Genomic DNA, 1,225 nt, shown 5'->3' with positions numbered 1-1,225 from the left:
TCTTGTATTCATAATGTCGCTTCACCGGTGGAAACAACTTGTGAACAGTTAAATAATCGTTTTGAATAATGGAAGGCGAGGCTTGCCGTCGAGCCAAAGATTATTTAACCATTCACATAGTTGTTTTCCATCAGTGTGAGTAGTGACTTGATATTTAAAGGTCTTGTCTTTGCCAATGACGCTTCCTTCGTAGTATGCTTTTTGTTGCAGTCTCGTTAAAAACCTTTCCAGAAAAATCCGATTGGGACAAAAACTGGTCGAAGGGAAAAAGAGTGCAGCACATACTTTTAGTGTTAGCAAAAATCATCAGCAATAATACCTCTTGAGGTGAGTCACATTCCAATTTTTGGGTAGTTTGACTCCATCTTGATTTTCCAATTCATATGATCCTTTACCGGTGATAGTTGAAACACGGTAAGGACCTTCACATGTTGGTCCTAGATTTCCAGCATTGACTTCCCTAGTGCTCTGAGTAACCTTCCTCAAAACCAAATCTCTTACTTTGAAGTAACGGAGATTCGCCCCACGATTATAATACATTTCCATCCTTTGTTTTTGAGCTGCCATCCTCACGTACGCCAGGTCCCTGCGTTTCTTAAGAAAATCCAGCTTCACCAACAACACCTCATTGTTTGCCTCTTCGTTTGATCGGTCAAACCTAAAGGTCAGCTCCACCACTTCCACCGGTATCAGAGCCTTCGAATCATACACGAGAGAGAAAGGCGTTTCACCCGTACTCGACTTCGCCATTGTCCGATATGCCCATAGCATTCCCGGTAGCTCATCGGGCCACTTGGCATCTTCTAGCTTCTTTTTAAGGTTTTGAATAATTACCTTGTTGGTTGAACCTATGAACTGCGGCCCGTTGTCACATGCGATTTCCTTCGGTATTCCTAATGGGCAGATTATGTGATCCCATATGAAGTCAACCACTTTGCATTCTCCAATCTTTTAGTATGGACATGCTTTAGTAAAATAATCAGTTAAAACCAAGAAAAATCGTACCTTTCCAGGGCTGACCCTGAAGAACATTTCTCGGGGTTGAGTTTCATATTGTACTTCCTTAGGATGTCAAAAGTTTCCTGGACATGTTTCAAATGATCCCCTGCCTTTAAAGACTTAACTAATATGTCATCAATATATACTTCCATCATTTTTCCTATATGCTTTTCAAACATCTTATTAACGAGCCTCTAATAAGTGGCTCCGGCATTCTTAAGCCCAA

General features: G+C 41.1%; 1 protein-coding gene across 1 annotated transcript; it reads right to left on the bottom strand.

Moving 5' to 3' along the window:
• Positions 1–306: 306 nt before the first annotated feature.
• LOC142169639 (uncharacterized) lies at positions 307–750 on the bottom strand. Its single transcript, XM_075231529.1, has one exon. The coding sequence runs from the start codon at positions 748–750 to the stop codon at positions 307–309; it is 444 nt and encodes a 147-aa protein (XP_075087630.1).
• Positions 751–1,225: the final 475 nt, after the last annotated feature.

This window comes from Nicotiana tabacum, chromosome 15, assembly GCF_000715075.1.
Source record: "Nicotiana tabacum cultivar K326 chromosome 15, ASM71507v2, whole genome shotgun sequence".
Taxonomy (NCBI): domain Eukaryota; kingdom Viridiplantae; phylum Streptophyta; class Magnoliopsida; order Solanales; family Solanaceae; genus Nicotiana; species Nicotiana tabacum.
This window is presented reverse-complemented; position numbering and strand designations above follow the sequence as displayed.

Coding starts and splice junctions, on each gene's coding strand:
- LOC142169639 (XM_075231529.1), bottom strand. CDS start 750: ATGGCGAAGTCGAGTACGGGTGAAACGCCTTTCTCTCTCGTGTATGAT.